At 36.9% G+C, this 20,867-nt stretch overlaps 1 protein-coding gene across 2 annotated transcripts in view; it reads left to right on the top strand.

Moving 5' to 3' along the window:
• Positions 1-20,867, top strand: part of usp (ultraspiracle) — a 589,909-nt gene that overhangs the window by 533,153 nt on the left and 35,889 nt on the right. Inside the window, exon 6 of one of the 2 annotated variants that reach the window (XM_067145770.2) lies at positions 12,347-12,400. The exons of the other annotated variant lie outside the window; for it this stretch is intronic. Within the exon in view, the coding sequence (XP_067001871.1) occupies positions 12,347-12,400 (54 nt within the window). The remainder of the gene's footprint in view (positions 1-12,346; positions 12,401-20,867) is intronic. 2 annotated transcript variants of the gene reach the window in all.

Here is a 20,867-nt window from a genome sequence, read left to right as displayed (position 1 = left end):
CGTATCAAGAAAATAAGGTGAAATTTTTTATGTTTCACAGAGAACTGTACTCTGTGTCATCAGAAGAAATCTCGACTATCCACGAGAAAGACTTCTTTAACAATGACTCTTTAAATTTAGACGTTATATGATGATATGTAAATGTCCCTTTAAGATTCAACCTTTCCATGGTCTGAACCTTTGAAGCCGCATTGAACAAAACAGTTCCGAATGATTTTCCTCTCATCTCATGATAATCATTTGCTACAAATTGTACTGCTCGTTAAACCAATGCCTTTGCTTTTGACAACATCTGAATATTATCTTCACTAATTTGGATAATATATCAGCTTTCAATCTTCTCTGACATCCAGGTCTGTCAATTTGGATTGGATTCTGAGAAGTCTTATTGAGTGTTCTAAGGCATTTTTTGTGATAGTGTTGTCCAGAAACAGTATGATCATTCTGTCATTCTTCCAGTTCCTTAACAATTCTAGGAATAGGGTGACAGAGATTTTTAATGCATAGGAAAAGCCTCCAGGCAAATATTTTTGAAATATAATGGCGTTACACATTTTTAGTCAACAATTTGTTGAAGTTGTCAGATTTGGACATTATCATGTTACATAACGTGGTTCTGTGATCCACATTTTTCTTAGAATCAGTCATATTGTCTGAACTATACACCAGTGGACCATCTGGCATAGCATGATAAAACAAATCCTTTTTGTCTATGCTGCGAATGTTATTAGTGTAGAATTCTGCAAGAACCTTTTGTCATTGTCGATGGAAAACCTCCTATGTGACTCTGAGTACGAAAATGAGATTTTGGTACCAAGTGGAAGGTTTGCCTCCCTTTCATCATTGAGTAAAAAGTCTTACAAGTCTGAGAATTTTAAGGTGTGAAATACAAAATCTTAAAACTTCTCAAGGGTCAGCAGATCTTTCAGCCACTCTGAAAGCTCCTATGGAATTAGTTCAGAACATGCAAATACTTAGGAGTTATTGTATGGTGGAGTTTAAATTTGTGCCAAAACCTTGTATGTGAACCTATTCAGAAGAGCCATGCATATACTATTACAAAACAGTTTGTATAGTCTCCTGTGAAATTCACTTTGTCATATAGATGGATTTTCACTGGCGAAAGTGCTTTGGTAAATTTCCTCATTTCCAATTTTTGGTGCTTTCAACATCTGCATTATCCATATCCTATTGTGCTCTTTTGAGCTTAATGTTATAATTTCCAATAAAGTAATCTGAACCTATGAATTCAGTGACCTAATTTCCTTAGCAAATTGTTCCACTTTTCATTTCAACACTTGTCACACTGACACAAACAACTCAGTGGATTAAAATTGCAAACATTTCATTTTAGATGATATTTACCACTCCTTTTCCTCTTTCTCATAGTTCCATCCTTTCCTTTAACTTAAGTTCATGTAAAATATAAATTTAAATTTCTGTATCACCTCTGAACATGTTTGTTTGCGCACCTTATAATTTCCAGACAATTGTCTTTGGGTGGTTTGCGTTAATCTTGTTGAGTAATGCAATATTCACAGCTAAAGTTTTTTCCCAATACCAAACTTATACTGACACAGAGTCATTTGAATAACTGCCAAAATGTTTTGTTGTTCAATACACCATTTACCAACAGTCTGAACTCATGACCATTGGACTTCAAATTTTTCACTGTGAATTACCACTTCCACTGCCCCTTTGAAACTTGTCTTCACAGTTGCTGCTTATTATACTCATTGCCATGCATCAACTGATGCCTCCAGTTGCTCTGCAAGCCCCCTGTCACACAGAGCATCAAACGATCAAGATCAACCAACCGCCATCGAGTAGTAACGACTAAATTAATTTACCTTGTTACACTCGTCATCGATCGAGAGGGATCGACTGTACGGAAACAGCTGATATTATAATACCAATATAAATGGTCCGTTATTGGACATTATAAATTTTCCAGCTAACTCGTTCCTGGTTGCCAGTGTTTCGCCCCAGTGTGCTAAGTTTGGCTCATCAGTTGGTAAATAGCACACCCACCAAGACATATGGCTAGTGCATACTGTTGAGGCCTCTGCGCAGGCTACTTGGAGCCACTGGCAGTGCCAATGCACTATGAGCTATGAGAGACTTTGTCTCATTACCAAAAATTGATGCCTGCCTGGCCATCAGATGATATAGATGTTGATTCCCATAGGGAACCTGAAATATTTGTACCAAATTTGTCCCACTGGGGCAAAATGCTGGCAACCAGGAATGAGTTAGTTGGAAAATTTATAATGTCCAATAATGGACCATTTATATTGGTGTTATAAATTTACTCATTCGGGACAAACATTTCAGGTTTACTATGGGAATCAACATCCATGTCATCTGATGGCCAGGAAGGTATCAATTTTTGGTAATGAGACAAAGTCTCACATAGTGCATTGGCACGGCCGGTGGCTCCAAGTAGCCTGCGCAGTGACCTCCACGGTATGCACTAGCCATGCATCTTGGTGGGTGTGCTATTTACCAACTGATGAGCCCAACTTAGCATACTGGGGCGAAACGCTGGCAACCAGGAATGAATTAGCTGGAAAATTTATAATGTCCAATAACGGACCATTTATATTGGTATAATAAATTTACTCATTCGAGACAAATATTTCAGGTTCCCTATGGGAATCAACATCTATATCAACAGCTGATATTCCCGCCCAATACCGTACAGGCTTCGAACGTATTCATATTCACGAGTGGAAAAGAATGTGTTGTGAAAGTGATATTCAGGTGAAGATATTATTTAATGTATGAATATATTAGAAGAAAGAAAAGAACCAGACGATCGCAGTGGATAAGGCAAATTTTCCTTAAACATGAGAGCCTTGGAGAATTCCATCAACGTATGCCTTCGTTGTGGAATGACGAAGAAAAAATCAGGAACTAGTACCGAATGTCAATCAGTACCAAAACAGCTATGTCCATGGCAAAATATGTGTTAAAAAAAGATTAGTGGCAGGTACATTTCGTTGCATTCTACAGGTTGCTAATAAAGTACAGTATTGATAAAAAAAGGACTGAAAACAATGGGTTCATTTATGAACATCAATTTTAATTCATAATTTGAAGGTACTGCAATTAACAGTGGAAATTATTTGTTAATTTACAGGTTTCTGGCCACTGGTGACTCATTCATGTCTGCATCTTACAGATTTAGGATTGCACACAATATACAATCAGTGGATTTGTTTGTATTATATGTGATGTCATTCATGGAGTATTACAGCCAGAATTCTTGACTTTCCCAAAGAAAGAGGACTAGGAGAAAATTGCAAAAGCCTCACAACAGTGGCTCATTGTACTTCAGTTATAAGACTATTACCATTTATGCTTATTTGTTAATGATGCTGGTTTTTGGGACATAATTACTGTCTTTTCAAATGATATTTTGAGGTGTTTATTAGAAGGAGGTTAACAGATTTTAAATATTTTCTTCTTCTTCTTCATACCACTTGGTGAGACCCCACATATTAAAATAATGGACATATCAAGAAATGCTTCCTAATGTACAAATAGGGTGTCAAGTTTCATTACAAGCCTGTAAATAATTTTGACATTACATACATACATTATCATTATAGACTGTTATGCCTTTCAGCATTCAGTCTGCAAGCCTCTGAGAATTTACTAAACGTCGCCACAATCCTCGATTTGCAACTAGTGTTGTGGCCTCATTTAGTTCTATACCTCTTATCTTTAAATCGTTAGAAACAGAGTCTAACCATCGTCGTCTTGGTCTCCCTCTACTTCTCTTACCCTCCATAACAGAGTCCATTATTCTCCTAGGTAACTTATCCTCCTCCATTCGCCTCACATGACCCCACCACCGAAGCCGGTTTATGCGTACAGCTTCATCCATCGAGTTCATTCCTAAATTAGCCTTTATCTCCTCATTCCGAGTTCCCTCCTGCCATTGTTCCCACCTGTTTGTACCAGCAATCATTCTTGCTACTTTCATGTCTGTTATTTCTAACTTATGAATAAGATATCCTGAGTCCACCCAGCTTTCACTCCCATAAAGCAAAGTTGGTCTGAAAACAGACCGATGTAAAGATAGTTTTGTCTGGGAGCTGACTTCCTTCTTACAGAATACTGCTGATCGCAACTGCGAGCTCACTGCATTAGCTTTACTACACCTTGATTCAATCTCACTTACTATATTACCATCCTGGGAAAACACACAACCTAAATACTTGAAATTATCGACCTGTTCTAGCTTTGTATCACCAATCTGACATTCAATTCTGTTGGATTTCTTACCTACTGACATCAATTTAGTCTTCGAGGGGCTAATTTTCATACCATACTCAGTGCACCTATTTTCAAGTTCCAAGATGTTAGACTGCAGGCTTTCGGCACAGTCTGCCATTAAGACCAAGTCGTCAGCATAGGCCAGGCTGCTTACTACATTTCCACCTAACTGAATCCCTCCCTGCCATTTTATACCTTTCAGCATATGATCCATGTAAACTACAAACAGCAAAGGTGAAAGATTACAGCCTTTTGAAAGAAAGAAAAATGCACATATGTTCTGAATATTGTCAAATTGAGAAAACAAGGAAAAGCAATGGAGTTCCTTTCACTATTTAATATCCCCCATAAATGTATTCTTTCTCTTCCTCATGATCCTCTGAAAATCTCTTGTTGCCTCTCCTCTTCTTTGTTTTTGTGCCACGTTCAGAATAGTAGTATATCGCTTTCCTGACAAGCATATTGCTGAGTTTCTGTACTGTCTGCTGTGCAAAGAATCCAGGTCCAAATCCAAACTTTGCAAGAAGGAAAATCCTGTCTTTATTTACATCATTGAAGACTACAGTAGCTTCAAAAGCAGCTAATTTTACCAAATGGCTGTGAAGAAAGGCTGTCTATGAACATCTCTTCCAAAGTAGAAAATTTAAATTCTCATTAGGCTTCTTTGTATTCACATATGTGTACATTTCTTGAGGAGTACAGGTGAGGCTAGTGCCCTGTAAACTGGCTTAATAACTAAAGGAAAAGCTTCTGGAATATTGTTCTTATGATTAAATTGGCAGTGTAATAGACTGATACTTGTCACAATTATACATAAATTACACACAAGGTCTTGTTTATTACCCTCATCACTATGCATAAACTGCTGTCTCCACAAACTTTGCACTGGCAAGCTGACCTAATTGCTCACTTGGCCAATAATAAATCTATTAATCTAAATGCTACACTTCCATCCAAGTTACTGGTAAACTCCTTGGTACAGAACGACAAATTTTTTCATAAAAGACTGGTAGGAGTCTCTCTCTTTTCTCAGTGTTGATTTTGCCTTCCCGAATATTGTTCATATGCATCTTCTTTACTGATGTGAACACTACCAAGCCTATCCATCCTGAAATACTTTCTTTATGAGTCAGTAGAAGGAAAATGAAAACTTTGCCTTCAGTTTCACCAAAAATGACTACCAAACATTGCAAAACAATAATAGGTACTAATAAGAAGCCCCTTGCCTTCTACTTCAGAAGTGAAGAGTATACTTCTCCAACAGCTAAATACTATAGCTGTCTACAGTAGAAAGTTATGTAGGGATGTTGCTCAGGTGGTAAATTTCCAGTCACCTAATCTTTTCCTAAATTATTTCAATTTGCTATGTCTTATATTTCCTGTCAAAATTGTTCATACAGTAAATACTGATTATATAAAATAATATTTGACAGAGTAAGGAGCATGGCTCTTGTAAGACCTCAGATTAACTTATAGAATAATTAATCTACTCAACATTTCATTACAAGCATGTAACTGTCATATAACTATATTTTTAATGAATTCATTTTCTGCCATAACATCCCCTAAATATCATATCACATAAAATGCAGTTTTTTATTTTGTAGATTAAAATCTACAAACACTGGTAGAAACACCTGTCAAAATAATTACAAATGAATTTTTTACCTTTGTTTTTCATTGTTTACATGGATCTACAGCATAAGAAACAAAGAATAGGTCTACCTTGATGCCCTCAGTATATGTTATTAATAAGTTATAAGTAACAGATATGAAAGTAGCGAGAATGATCACCGGTGCAAGCAGGTATGATCATTGGCAGGAGAGTACTTGCAGTGAGGAGATAAAGGATAAGTTATAAAGTGGTGGGGAGGGATTAAATTACATAGAAATGTAGTAAGCAGTTTGCCGTATGTGGTCAATTTGTTCTGCTAAAACCATGCAATTTAATATCTTACATCTTGAAAAAGGTGCAATGAGATTAGTCTTGAACAGACTAATTTTCATGTCAAAGTGATAGCAGTAAGGAAGACCTCTGAAAGAGAACTGAATGTCAGGTTGGGAATACAGAACTGGAACAGGTAGATAATTTCAAGTAGGTATTTAGGATGTGTATTTTCCTAGGATGCAGTATAGTAAGCAAGATTGAATATAGGTGCAGCAAAGCTAGTGCAATGAGATTGCAGTTGCGATCAACAGTATTCTATAAGAAGACAGTCAGCTCTTGGACAAAACTATCTATACACCAGTCTAGTTTCAGAAAACCTGTGCTGTACAAACCTAGTGCAGTGAGCTTGCAGTTGCGATCAACAGTATTCTGTAAGAAGGAAGTCAGCTCCTGGACAAAACTATCTATACACCAGTCTGGTTTCAGACCACCTGTGCTGTACAACTGTTTACGACATACGAAAGGACCAACTACCAGTATTTTAAATTACTCCTGGTTTTTTTTTAACATTTAAGCTCTAAGTTTTTAGGCTTTTTTAATCGTGAAATTACCAGTGTTTCGCCCCAGTGTAGCGGTGGGCTCTTTAGTTGGAATGCTACACCTTTCCAAGGCGCTGGTGCCGTTGAGACACCGCTGCAAGCCTCCTATGTAGAACAATTCAGTGACAGTACACTAGGGAAAGCATGTGCCTCCACTTCTATAAATGCTTGCCTTTGGCCTATATAAAAAAGGTTCCTAGAAGGAAACCATAATTTAATTTCATCAATTGCAAAGACTTGTTTCAACAGTGCACTAGCGTCAGCGTCTTAGAATATTCCAACTAATGAGCCCACTGCTACACTGGGGTGAAACACTGGTAATTTCATGATTGAAAAAGCCTAAAGACTTAAAGAGCTTAAATGTAACATTTGCAGTCAATGAAATTAAATTAGGATTTCCTTCTAGGAACCTTATTTTTTGATAATCCTTTTTTTCGTTAACCATACATGTTCTACCAGTTAAAATATACACATTAAGATATTGTAATAATGCCATTACCTGATAATTAATAAAAGTTGGAGTTAAGGCTACTTTCTCATCAGGTTCTAATATATATAACTCGCTGAGGATTCCAATAAATGTTGATAGATAAGTAGAAGGAAAACAGATTTAATTAAAAAGGTAGAACATCTCTCATGGACGTATGTTTTATTAGATTCTTTCATGATCTAACATTGTGTACAACAGTTCATGAACATCAACTCTGAAAACCCTTTGACCTAGTTCACTCAGTCTTTCCATGTTATCATGTAGACACTCTAAAAATAACATTGATGATGTTTATAGTTTTCAGTATCTTTTCAAAATATTTACTTAACACATCACTGTCACTTTCAGTTTATTTTACTGTTGGCAGAGCTTTTTGTAGAAGCAGAATTCACTGGACGGGCTCTGAATTGCAGGAGTTAGACCCTCCAACACAAACTCTATTTCTGCCTCCTCCATTTCTACTTGGTGAGAAGGCTCTCCTACACCAGGTGCCACTTCCATAGGTGTTGTTATAGAACGGAAAAAAATGAACAACATATTAATTCAATTCTTCTAAATTGGAGCTAAATTTTAGTCTGCACATAAGCCTTCTGTTTAAGAGATTATTAGTTTCAATAATTATTTTAGTAAGATGATTGTTAGGTTAGATTATATTATATTAGTTTAGTTATTTCTGATAATGTACAAAATGTACTATGTACCCATACTGACTTATGCAGCTGAAACTTGGACTTTGACAAGCAGGCAAGAGAATAAAATTCAAGCCATTGAGATGAAATTCTTAAGAAGTATGATAGGAAAAAACAAGGAAAGACAGATTGAGAAATGAATATGTTAGGAAGGAAGTTGGGATGGGAAAGCTAAGTGAGAGAGTTGAAAAGAATAAACTAAGGTGGTTTGGACATGTAAAGAGGATGGAGGAGAATAGAATTTCAAGACAGATGCTGGAGGCAAAGTGCGAGGGCAAGAGAGCAAGAGGAAGACCTAGAACAAGGTGGATTGAATCACTGAAGAGCAGCATAAGAAGATGAAATTTAGACTGGGACAAGATTGTGGAAGAGGAATGGTGGAAGGAAAGAGGAAGATGGAGAAGTGCCATAAATACCCCAGCCTGGCAGGAGCTGGATAAGGGGAAATGATGATGATGATGATGATGATTTATTTCTGATACATTAATGAACAGATGGGTAGAACGTATCGCCTACAGACTGCATTTTCCCCTCACTCTTTCACACTAGAACACTGGTCTGTACTGTAGGCCTACTATTAAAAATAAATATTACGGTATTAATTGTACCTTCTTCCAACAATAAAGGGTTCCAGACAGTTGAAGGCATTGAGGTAGACCCATTGTTTGTTTTCTGAAGTTGAGAGGGGGTATGTTAACTCTCAAAGTTCGATACTCTGTCCTCAGAATTTGCCATATTTTGGCACAATTTTTTCTTGAAACAAGGAATGAACAATATTGTGACAAAGAAAATATACATGTAATACTTATGGCATCCACTTGTCATTACAGCGAAAAACGTTTTTCATTTCATTAGGTACGAGATGGAGGCTAGATAAGCACTGCTTATGTTTTCCAAACTTTTCTTAAGTTAAGTCATGACAACAAAAATTACTGCTTCTCTTAGTGTAACTTTCTTTACCAGTCTGTAATAACTAAACTTATGTCGCAATGGTCCACCTTTTCAATACTATATTATGCAATATTTACATTACATTTTAAATCTAGGAACTAGCTTCAGCCTTGGCTAGCCATCATCAGCCTTAATGCAAAACTGTACAAACACATCTAATAACTAAACCAGATGTACAAACACACACCAATGACGTTAAAAAGTGTTAAAAACATCTGGGATGAACTATTTGCACAACACATAAAATATGACAAAATTAAAATCAGGCTCTAAAATTCTTAGATGCGTTGCATCATGTTAAAATGTTCCATTATTGCTTGTTGTTAAAATGTCATGAGCTTGCAGTAGGTTCGAATAGGTTCGGATCCCACTATCGGCAGCCCTGAAAATGGTTTTCCGTGGTTTCCCATTTTCACACCAGGCAAATGCTGGGGCTGTACCTTAATTAAGGTCACGGCCGCTTCCTTCCAACTCCTAGGCCTTTCCTGTCCCATCGTCGCCATAAGACCTATCTGTGTCGGTGCGACGTAAAGCCCATAGCAAAAAAAAAAATATATATATATAATGAAAATACTGAAAAGTTCCTGTGTTCAAAATTGTCAGTGGTTGAATAAGGAAGGCACACGAAGGTATGATTAAATGACTGGCACGTTCTTAGATTGCAGCTGGTAGAGATTCTCAATTCAATGCGGTGTCCATGAAATTAACCTAATAAGTGATAGTCAGAATTAATGAACTGAAGGAGAGAGAGTGCTAATCAAATGGCACAGGTTATATGAGACTTATATTTCGTTGTGGCGTGTGGTACGTGGCCTACTGTTGTGAGCCTCGTACTAACGGGGAGGAGTTGAGATTGTGAGATTCAAAGAAAAGGGAGAGGGCGGGAAAGGAAAGGGGTGAGAGGGGAAGGGGGGGGGGGGTTAAGGTGGGGCCGAAGGATGTGGGAAAACAGATGGCTGTTGAGGAAAGGTGCTGTGATTAGTATGAAAAACTGAATTACGACTTTTTGGTTTGACGTTTCTTAAAATGGGAATTAGAAGGTCGGGTTAAACTATTGATCTGTATGTATGAAGCAGCTTTCTATAATGTTAAAGAGGGGTCTTTTGTTGATGATTTTGAGAATTTCCATATTTTGTTTTATGTCTGTGAATTTGTGATTATAGTCATGCTTATGCTATCCCACAGCCGAAAATTTATTGTACTTCAGGGCATTAACGGGTTCAGAGTACCTTACATTAAAGCTCCTCCCAGTCTGTCCAATGTAAGAAGAACTACAGCTGTTGCAAATAATCCTGTATACTCCTGATTTTGAAAAACTATTGAACTTTTTTTATGGATGTGGCATTATGTAAGAGTTCTGCATTCCTATTATTGGTTTTGAAAACTTCTTTTACATCATGCTTTTTAAAGATGATGTTGACTTTGTAAATTTGTTCGTTGAACATAAAGGTAGAAAAAGGGGAGTTGTTTTGTTTATATTTTTCAAACTAGTTGAGGGGCGATATTTATATTTTTTATTATTCTTTCAATAAAGAAACTGTTGTATCCATTAGATTTATCAATATTACGAATAGCATTCAACTCATTTTTGAGGTCTCTCTTTGACATAGGAACATTAAAGGTTCGGTATACCATGCTGTTGTACGCTGCTCGTTTGTGAATTTGAGGATGTGAAGAATCTTGATGGATTGTAGTGACTGTTTGGGTAGGTTTTCTGAAAATCTTATATCTTATATACTAGTGGTTCAATTATGTGAAATACGCTTTGTACTGCGTACAATCTCATTTGAGGAAGGTTGTATGTGAGGGAGGTAGTTTGTTTGCAGTTAATAGATAATAGTCAAGTCTAAAAAATTAATTTTTTGTCCAATTTTGGATTTGAGTGTGAATTTTATACGTGGATCAATGTTATTTAGATAAATTACCAATCTGTTCCATATAATATATTTTAACAATAATTAATCCGAGATAACACTACTCATAACATAACCATAATAAAGTTAATAATTACTTACCAGTTTTTGTCCCAATCCTCGATGCAATAGAATGCCAAACAAAATCCACGGTCTCCCTATTACTATATCCAGTAAGTCTTGGATTATACAACACTTCATTTTCATAAACTAGGCAAATTAATGTTTAGATTTCACCAACAGATCACAATGTTACGTCCGCCATTATCGATCGACTGTCACTGAAAACGGATAAGCTTCTTTTTGCTTTCAAAAAACAATCGATCTTCATTGTTCGTAGTTGATCGTTGATGATCGATGCTGTGTGACTTTTATGACTGCCCTCTGTAGGTTTAATTCTTCAGTCAGTTGATCGCAGTCATTCGATTGATCCAGTGTGATAGCCAGGCCCCCCCCCCCAATGGAGTCTGCATGTCCTGAGGTCACTCTGTCGTAATTCGTTGAGCATTTGCTTGTAAGCTCACTTAGCAACACAGAACAACTCGTGCTGTGTAACTGACTAGAACTCTTTCCCTTTTCTCCCTTTCATAACTGGTAAAATTTTCCAAAGTATCATGTGGTTCCTTTAATGCAAAAGTTAAATTTCCATAGGATTTTAGATTCTTATTTTTCCTTTATGTACAGTTGTGCAGAGGCTATTGAATGCTTTTATATAACTAGATGGTGTGAAAAAGGAGGGAATGATGAATAGAAACAATGTGAGGCTAGTGTGAGTTTCAGTATTTTGTGCTTCTTACTGAATATTGCCAACTGTAAGTTCTAACAAACTAACAGCTCCTGTTATTCTGCTGTGCTCTGTTTGGGCTGTAAAACCAGTACATTTGGTCATAGAAAATGGTTGGCCCTATAACTGGTGGTTCAATTATGTGAAATACGCTTTGTACTGCATACAATCTCATTTGAGGAAGGTTGTATATGAGGTAGGTAGTTTGTTTGCAGTTAAATATTAAAGATACAAGAGAAAGATGATCCTGTTATGCCATTTTCTATCACTGGAGCTAGCAGAGAAATGCAAGAGTATGTACTTCTTGTAAACTGTGCCTAGATTTTTGCTGATTAAGGAACCCAATGGAATTTGGACAGTCACACTCTGGAGGCTGTTAACTAAATCATTGGGGTTAAATAATATTTATATGAGATCTAGAATATTTGAATCTTTTAAACTATAAAAACTCAATCCATTAGCATTTTATCGTTTCTTCCTCCCTTGACAATTGTGTATGTGTTCTAATGAGATCCCTTTCCTGTCTTACTCTGTCTTTATTGGTATGTAAAAATCAACTTGATCAATAGTAATAATAATTCCTTGTTATTTAGATGTATTAAGAGAAAGTTATACCCTTTGAAACCTTGTGCAGATGTACACTAGGACATTCTGCACGTTTTGAGGAATACTTAATTTTATTAGATGTTGTACATATCAAATGAAACAGTACCTGTTAGGGAGTATGCAAGAAAATCTTCCATTTCAGGTGGTCAAGGTTATCGGAGGTGCACATGCAAAGGAAAACGCAGTTCAACCAAATGTAAGTCGAAGAGAAATGACAAAATGTGTCATTCAAAGTGCCATTATACATACACATACATATGCATTATACTTTTTTTTTTTTTTTTTACACTTAAACATACTTTTAGATATTCGAAAAATACTTTGTATGATTTGAGAGTTGTATTTCTCCAAAACTTAAAAAAAATATGTTAACCATGAGCAGATGTTTCCATATTTATAAAATATTTGTTTAATCTGAAAGTTTACATGCCAATTAAATTCATAATTATTATACTTTAAGTGAGGCTGTATTTGTACTGCTTATTGCAGTAAACCATTTCTTAAATAAAACCACCTATATTGAAAATTATGTAAAATGAGCAGTAAAAATGAATAATTCAGCATATTAATCAAGCTTGCAAATATTATTGGTAATTATATGTAGAAACTGCCTATTAATTGCATTTACCATTTTATATATTTACTGTTGAGTTAATAACACTGATGCCTCTGTAGCTTGAGGATATATTTCTTTCTTTTTATGAAAAATTAATCATATATGCTCAGGAATGTCCATACCTCTGATAAAAGAGTTGACAATATAGACAAGGAATTTCAGTAAGATTTTGGGACTATGTTTAATTAATTCTTGGGACACTACCAGGACCACTGGCCTATCCAGATTTCATACCAATATATTTTTTCACTTCTGCAGCTTAGTTTTCTTTGTTCCCTGAAGACGTTCATTTATTGTTTATTACCAAGCTCGATAGCTGCAGTCGCTTAAGTGCGGCCAGTATCCAGTAATCGGGAGATAGTGGGTTCGAGTCCCACTGTCGGCAGCCCTGAAGATGGTTTTCCGTGGTTTCCCATTTTCACACCAGGCAAATGCCAGGGCTGTACCTTAATTAAGGCCACGGACGCTTCCTTCCAATTCCTAGACCTTTCCTGTTCCATCATCGCCATAAGACCTATCTGTGTCAGTGCGATGTAAAGCAAAAAAAATAAAAAATATTTTTTTTTCAAGTTACTTTGATTTCCATGTCTCCTTTATAATTTTTTATTATTCTCTACCACTTTTTTTTTTTGGTACTTTGTTTATTCTAAAATACCTCTCACCGCTTGGTTCCGTGGTTCAAATCTCGGTCACTCCATGTGAGATTTGTGCTGGACAAAGTGGAGGCGGGACAGGTTTTTCTCCGGGTACTCTGGTTTTCCCCGTCATCTTTCATTCCAGTAACACTCTCCATTATAATTTCATTTCATCTGTCAGTCATTAATCATTGCCCCAGAGGAGTGCGACAGGCCTTGGCAGCCAGCACAATTCCTATCCTTGCCACAACATGGGGGCTTCATTTATTCCATCCCTGACCCGGTCATTGACTGGAAAACAAGTTGTAGGTTTTTTTCTTCACTTTTTTTCTGTCATTTGGATCCTTGCTTGTACTAAATCGTTTGCAATACAGATTATTTTATTTCATTTTATTTTATTAAATTCTCCATGTTATTATTATTGGAAGTGTGCACAAATATGCAGTGCACGACAAAATAAATGATTTAAATATTATTTTCTATTAATATTTAGTTTTGCGTATTCACTTATGGTTTTTGTTCGCTTTGTACACAGTTCGATGTGATAACGATCACACATTTTTTCACACAGTTGGCATATACAAGTCTTCACCGGATTGTGGTACATCTTGGTTTTGCAGAGGTGATGATGGAAGCCATGCACAGACAGTCTTGTTAGTACACATCTCATCTCAAGAGTTTGCTGATGTCCAGGTCCTATCGATCATCGCACCCGTGCTGTAGAACTCTGGCCAGATTTCTAGGCGGCGATACCTTAAACTTTGTAATTCTTGTTCTGCTGCTATGGTAGATGGGAGCATGAAGGTTGTTTTCAAATCCTCTAGCAGAAAAGACTCTCTAGCTAGTACATATTTTAGGTGAGATCTTGTTGATTTGGATACACCCAAAGCTCTTTTTACGAAGCATGCTTTAACTCTTTCCAAGGTTGCTAGGTTTTTCCTGGTGAGGTCAGGCCATATAATTTCAATGCCATAGGTTAGGATAGGAATAATCTTTGTCTCGAATCATTTTATTGCTGTTTCCAAGCTGAGTGCTTGTATATGCTTGATTTGTGATCACCAGAACAGCTTGTTGCATCATTGATTACCCTCATTGCCTGCGATTCATGCATGGAATAATTAATTTAGACGTGCCAAGTATCCCGATTTTTCATTGTTCCTCCCGATCTCCTGATCGCCGGGACCGGTCTCCCGATTTTCACAGCAGTATCAGTCATTTTCGTATTATTTTAAACTCCCACGGATTGCCTTGTTCTATCGATATATGGCTGATTATAGCTGGTTGATAGTGGTTCTAATAATGATACCAGATGGCAGTACAGGGCACGGTGGCCAGTCATGTGCTTCTCTTTGGTCTATAATACAGTCATTCTCTTTGCAAGCGAGTCAAGTGAGTAACATTCTCTTTGGAGTAACCTAACCTCAGAAGTAGCACACCATAGTCGTTCTACCCGGGCCAAGACCTGCAGAAGTGCTTGTGTTGTGTCTTAATATTTGTTTTGGCCAAAATGTCGAAAAAGAAATATGATGCAGTGTTTAAAAGTGCTTGTGGGGAAGAGTTTCCATGTTTGAGTGAATCCAGAAAGGGACCAACGTTCACATTCGGTACTATATGTAGGTGTGATTTTTCAGTTGTGCATGGCAGGAAGTGCGATATACTCAAGCATATGCAAACGAAAAAACATAAGGAGAGTGTCCGGTGTGTATAAGGAAACCAGAAACTGAACTTTTTATGTAAAAACCAAGACTTAAATCCTGTGACGAATGCTGAGGCATTATTTACGTAATTTATAGTAGAACATAACCTGCCTCCAAATTGTGCCAATCACGTGGGACCTTTGTTTCGCAAAATGTTTCCTGATTCGGAAATCACTAAACGATATGGGTGTGCTAGAACGAAAACAGCAGCTATCATTACAGAAATATGCATGGAAGAAAGGGCGAAAATTGTATCACATTTGCAGGTGAATGCATTTTCTGTTGCTACTGATGGTAGCAATAAAAGCAACTTGAAAGTATATCCCACTGTTGTAACATTTTTTTGGCCTGAACTCAATGAAATTCAGAGTTGTCTACTCTCTGTGCCTAATTTAGAAGGGGATGCTACTGGAGCTAACATTGCCAATCTTTTGCTCTCAACTTTTCGGGAATTCTGCATTCCATTAAAGAACTGCCTAGCTCTTGATGCTGATAATGCTCCACTAATGGTAGGATTAAAGAATGGTGTGGCAGGATGTTTGAAGCAGGAAAATAGTAACATAATCATTGTAGGCTGCTCTTGTCACCTAATTAATCTTGCTGCAGAGAAAGGTGCAGCGTGCTTGCCCGTAAATGCAGATGAAAGTATAATTCATATATTTTATTATCTGGAAAGGAATGCAAAGAGGAAAGAAAAGTTCAGAGAATTTCAGACTTTACACAACACAGAGATCAGGAAAATTCTGAAATGTGTGCCTGCTCGATGGTTATCATTAAGAAGATGTTTAGATAGGATTTTGCTGCAGTGGGACCCTTTGGTTACTTTATTCAGGAACGAAATTGTGAGTAAGGATTGTCAGATAGGAACTTTGAAGTCTTACAAAATTCCTAAGCACAGTTTAAGTGCAGATGTGTCTTGTTTGTCTGAAAAGGTGAAGGATTGTCATAACATTTCACCTCCCTCCTCAGTTAAAGGAAAACCCAGTCATCAGTTTCACTTTAAAAATATTAAACTACTGATGACACTAACAGCCATGTATTGTCACGTGAAGAACGACTGTTCATGTTCCTTTCATCAAATTTACATAAATCTTTTTTGCCTTTTTCGCTCAAGTTTTATGGATATCTTTGAGAATCCAAACATAGCTCTTCAGTCAAGTATGCTGCACATCCACTTATTGAGGTCGGTTTTGGAGGAACTATTGAAGAATGTGATGGCAAGGTTTGTGAAACCACACGTTATTACAAGCTTCTTGTCTCTCCTTGATGTAGATTATCATACTCCAGCAAATCAAAAGGATGATTATGATCTGATGATAGGTAACTCTGCATTTGTTTTAGTGAACACCTTGAAGTCTGAGAAAAGTACATATTATTTAAGTCTGTTTGAAAGTGTTTCTCTACATCGTGTGACTACATGGTACACAAATTTCCATTCAAAGATGTTTTATTTAATGCAGAAGTTGCAAATATTTCTGCTATAAGTAAGGCATCACATTCTAGCCTTGGATTTTTCATTAACAAGTTTCTGAACATTCTGACTAGTGAAACGGAATATTTTGATAAGGAAACTGATATTCTGCACTCCCAGTTCTGTAACTTTCAGCTCGAAGAAACAGTCCTGGCAAAAGGAAGAATTGATGTTCAATGGGCATTGGTAGGTCAGATGAAATCAGCTGATGGTGTACTTAAATATGACAGAATGCTTGCTATTTTATCAATTCCACATAGCAATGCAGAATGTGAAAGAAATTTTAGCACAGTCACAAAGACAAAATCACAGTTCAGATCCTTGCTGTCTGAACAAACTTTGGAGAAACTTTTAACCTTGAAATCAGTTCAGCAAGGCAAGTGCTTTGAGCAAAAATTTAGTTCAGCGTTTCTGAAGAGGGCTAAGTCAGCTACTGGTGTGTTGAACAACAATTAGTCATAATGCGATCACCGTGTTGAAGGATGAGAAGTCACATGTTCCTACAGTTCAGGTATGTCCAGTATTTAGTATTCACATATAAATGATGAAATATATATATAGGCCAAATAGAATTGTTAATGTATTGAATTATAATGAATTAGTACATGTTCTGCCATCAGTGATGTGTCGTAATACGTTGCTGTTCGCTGCCAACTTTCTCCTGATTTTTCTCTTTTGAAAGTTGGCATGTCTAATTTTAATGATAATTTCTTCATACATATTTTATACCGTTGACTATAAAATATCTTACATTTTCTTACTAAGGTGTAGCTAACACCTAGTGAATCAGTTGCACTTATTTTTTTCTTAAACATATGCCAACTGCCAGGAATAAAGTTTTATTAGCCTTATCTTCACAACATCTTACAAAAATATATGTAGTCATAGCCTGATATAGGCTTCCCTGTACAATGCAAAAGCCACATCAGAGGCAGTGTGGTCCATATTAAAAAACTTTTTTTGTAGTGTGAAGTCATTCCACTTCTCTAATCATTTTTATGGAATGTTATTGTACTGGACAAATTATATCTGCCTCTACAGGTGTCACTAAAGAATTACATATCTGATTTTATGCTGGCAGTTCAACATTAAGTTGCTCAGGAAATGACCAGGCACATAGGCTGTGCAGCATGAGGAGCATCCGGTCAGCAGTGTGTTAAAACCGGGCCATAAGGCTCGCTGGCAAATTTTTTAAGTGAAAACTTCAGTCTCCTAGTGAACCCAGAGTTAAAATGCATGAAGCTGCATGCTTCAAGTAACTGCGTGGAATTTGATAGGGTAGATAGCTGTCTTCTCATAGCAGTCAGGGCTCAAGCCCTCATACACTTATGCCTTTTCATTTTATGCTCAGGTAGGCATCTTTTGTGAAGATTTGATTTTCCTGAAGTCTCGGATATAAAGGCCTATATTTTTTTTTCTTATTTGTTTAAAGTCGCACTGACATAGGCAAGTCTTATGGCAACAATGATGGGATAGTAAAGGGGTAGGTTTGAGAAGGAAGCAACCATGGCCTTTATTATGGTATGCCCTAGCATTTGTCTGGTGTGAAAATCGGGAAACCATGGACAACCATCTTCAGGACTGCCAACAGTGTGGTGCCCACCATCTCCTAAATGCAAGCTCACAGCTACGTGATACAAATTGTATGGCCAACTTGCTCAGTCCTTGGATATTCTTAGAACAGAGTTTTAAACCATAAACATAGACTATGGTCAAACGCATTGTGTGTACCATTGTCAACATTATGCTGGAGCCATTCAGCCAAGAAGTAGGTACTGTATATACTCCATTCATTAACTCTTTCGCTGCGGAAGTCGACTTTTATCGACTTACCTCCCTATAGCATTCGCTGCGGTAATCGACTTTTGTCGACTTGGTACTTCCCTGCTATAGTTTCTGCGTGTTTCTTTTATAATGGTGCATTTAATAATACAAACATCTATAGTCATGTATTGACTACCTAAGCACTGTTTGAAAACATTGCCGCCAATACTGAACCTGTGTTTATTTGTTATCTTTTATCCGTCTGCCTGCCTACATTCCTGCCAGCTCTCTGGCTGATAGCAGGCTTCACTCAGCACCTATGAGCGTGTGGAACAACAATAGTAATGACAGTGAAGAAATCTTCAGTCTTTTAGTGTCCGATTCTGATTCAGACTGTTAAGTAAATTTGGACAATGAAACAAGTGATGATGTGCATAGTGATTGTTTGCAAGAAAGAGCCAACGAGGAAGATATTCATTTTGTATTGGACTGGCAGGATATTAGTGATGACATAAGAATTACAAAAATGAAATTATGTGACAGGGCAATTAGTGCTCCTGACTTCAGATATTCTGTCGTAATGGAACTTCTATGAGAGTATCAGCGCAGTCCGCCGGCGAAACGAGGAAGACCTGATTACATACCTCAAGCGTGCTTGGTGGAGAGGCACTTTCTTGGGGAGCAGCAGGACAAGAGTCACAAACCTAATTGTGTTGTTTGTTCCACATTATCAGCAAAATGTTCAAAGGAAGGAAAGGGACTGTGAAAGAGAAAACAGGCAGTATTTTTGTTTAAGAATTGCCCAGACAGCCTGCAATGTGTCCAGTTTCATGTTTTGAGATGTATCACAGTAATGTGTGTTTCAAGGTCAAATGTCAGTACTAGTTTGCCAAAGTTGAGTTAAAAATGGTGCAATGGTGTTGAATGTCACTAACCTTTAAAAAAATAAAGTTTCAGTTCATTTGGAAAATATGAAAAAAATTAAATTTTTCTGTAAGGGTTCTGTTTAAAAATAGCGCAGCGAAAGAGTTAAGAATGGTTACAACTATCTGGACTTAAAAGGAGGCATAATTTTTCAACACTATATTTGCAGCGAGGCAAACCTTTATGCACATTCGAGACATAGCTCTTGTATAGGCAGTCATTATGTATTCAGATTACATGAAATACATTTCATATTTAGAGCCCATGTTGACAAGGAATTCTTGAATAAATAAAAATATTGAAGGGAGTCCACTTTTTAAATACCAATCAGTGTATTTTTCTTTGGAAAATACAATTGTATTCTAATTACAGTAGTACATGTTTTGTCCTGGCTTTTTTGGACATCATCTGCTGTTGTTTAGATACACGTTAAAAACGATGTAAGGTAAAGACATATGGGTATACACAGTATTTTGGGAATACTGTTGTTCAGTAAATGTCCAATTTTGTTGGGAATTTAATTAATTATAGTGAGATTTCTAGATCCTAATGGGTGGGTAGGAGACAGGAATCTGCACCCAGATGGCCTTCACTTAAACCGCAGTGGTACATATAAGTTAGGAAACTTGTTTAGAAGGGTTATAGGCAGGTACATTCAGGGAAACGGGGTGGCCTAGGGAGCGGTGTTAAGCGAACAGGGAACTTGAAATCAAGTAGGGATGACATAAAAATGTTAGTGTTCAACTGTAGAAGCATTATAAACAAAGGAATCAAGTAATTTAATAGATATATACTTACCAGATATTGTAATAGGAGTTGAATCATGGCTGAGAAATGATACAATGGATGCAGAGATATTCTCACGGAACTGGAGTGTGTATCGTAGAGATAGGATAGGAATGGTAGGAGGGGGAGTATTCATTCTGGTGAAAGAAGAATTTGTAAGCTACGAAAAAGTTAAGGATGAAAAACATGAAATTCTGGGTGTAAGGCTCTTCTCTAAAGATAATAGGCAACTTGATGTCTTTGGAGTGTACAGGCCAGGAAAGGGTACCGCAGATGCTGATTCAGAATTAATTGATAAGATAATCAGCTATGTGGGGAAACAATAAGGAAAGGAACGTGATCGTAGCGGGTGATCTCAATTTACCAAATGTTAATTGGGAAGGTAATGCGAACGACAGGAAGCATGACCAACAAATGGCAAATAAATTAATATGGGAAGGGCACCTGATTCAGAAAGTGATGGAACCTACTAGAGGGAAGAATATTCTGGATGTGGTGCTGGTAAAACCAGATGAGCTCTATAGAGAAACAGAAGTAATAGATGGTATTAGTGAACACGAAGCTGTTTTTGTGGTAATTAAAAATAAATGTGAAAGAAAGGAAGAGATTAAAATTAGGACAGTTAGGCAGTACCATATGGCTGATAAAACAGTCATGAGGGAGTTTTTAATAAGCAACTATGATCGGTGGAAAACGGTAAATAAAAATGTAAACAGACTCTGGGATGGGTTTAAAGCAATTGTTGAGGGATGTGAAAATAGGTTTGTACC

Source organism: Anabrus simplex, chromosome 4, assembly GCF_040414725.1.
Source record: "Anabrus simplex isolate iqAnaSimp1 chromosome 4, ASM4041472v1, whole genome shotgun sequence".
NCBI classification, from domain to species: domain Eukaryota; kingdom Metazoa; phylum Arthropoda; class Insecta; order Orthoptera; family Tettigoniidae; genus Anabrus; species Anabrus simplex.
The sequence above is the reverse complement of the archived record's forward strand: the minus strand, read 5'-3'. Positions and strand labels throughout refer to the sequence as shown.